This window comes from Phlebotomus argentipes, unplaced genomic scaffold (assembly GCF_947086385.1).
Source record: "Phlebotomus argentipes unplaced genomic scaffold, Phlebotomus argentipes genome assembly scaffold_4, whole genome shotgun sequence".
Classification (NCBI taxonomy): Eukaryota; Metazoa; Arthropoda; class Insecta; order Diptera; family Psychodidae; genus Phlebotomus; species Phlebotomus argentipes.
The window spans coordinates 3,709,660-3,710,633 of record NW_026776174.1 but is presented as its reverse complement, the minus strand read 5'-3'; the positions used below and the strand labels follow the sequence as shown (position 1 = coordinate 3,710,633).

The following is a 974-nucleotide window of genomic DNA, read 5'->3' as shown; positions in this document are numbered from 1 at the left end:
GCACCTCAAACCTCAAACACCTCAAGAGTGTTTGCTCCACTTGCCACCACTCTTGCCGCCACCACCACAGGCCTCTATGGCGATGGAAGATGCATATAAAAGCGGCTAAGCCATGGACGATGATACAGTATTCAATCAGAGTCCTAGTGATCATAAAAGCCAAAGTCTACTTGCTGTGTCACTAATAACCATCATTTCAATATGAAAGTTATCGTGAGTGTTTATTACTATATTTTGGTCTTGCGTGATTGAATAATTTGTTTGATTCCTGGATTACTTCTGTCCTTACAGTTAGTCGCTGTCTTTGTCCTTGCTGTGGGTGTGGTGTCCGCCATCCCTTTTGATGTGTCCAGTCAGTTCCAGAAACAGGACGGTTACGGCGGATACGCCTATGGCTACCACGAGCCAAACTCCAAGAAACACGAGCACAAGAGTCCCGACGGCCATCTCCACGGCGAGTACTCCTACATTGATGGGCATGGCGAAATCCAGCACGTGAAGTACGTCGCTGGGCCACACAGTGGCTTCAACGTGGTCGCCGCGACGAATCTGCCCAAGGGCCCCGAGGCCGGAATCGCGGCTCCCATCGCAGCTGCCTCGGATTTCATCTACCACGGACCCCATGCTCACATTGTGATTGGCAAGGATGGTGTGCCAATTGACACGCCCGAAGTCCAGATTGCCCGGAAGAAGCACCTGCACGCCCTCGCGGAAGCCAAGGCCGCAACAGGAGGAGGCTTCGAGCACGGATTCGGCGGAGACTTCTACTAGGAACCTCAATTGCTCAGTGATTATTTAATTCCTCCCCTCCGATGTCCGTCTTCCCACCCGGAATAATTGATGACTTACCGCGTGAGATTCCGGGCAACTTTATCAATTAGGCGCCAGACTAACAATTAGTGCAACTCTATAGGCAAAAATGTTTCCCTGTCTCGCGAAAATCACACCTGCTGACCTCGTGGCCCATTCATTGG

At 51.1% G+C, this 974-nt stretch overlaps 1 protein-coding gene across 1 annotated transcript; it reads left to right on the top strand.

Moving 5' to 3' along the window:
- Positions 1-201: 201 nt before the first annotated feature.
- LOC132257944 (cuticle protein 7-like) lies at positions 202-771 on the top strand. Its single transcript, XM_059755013.1, has 2 exons — positions 202-213; positions 292-771. The coding sequence occupies exons 1-2, from the start codon at positions 202-204 to the stop codon at positions 769-771; spliced, it is 492 nt and encodes a 163-aa protein (XP_059610996.1).
- Positions 772-974: the final 203 nt, after the last annotated feature.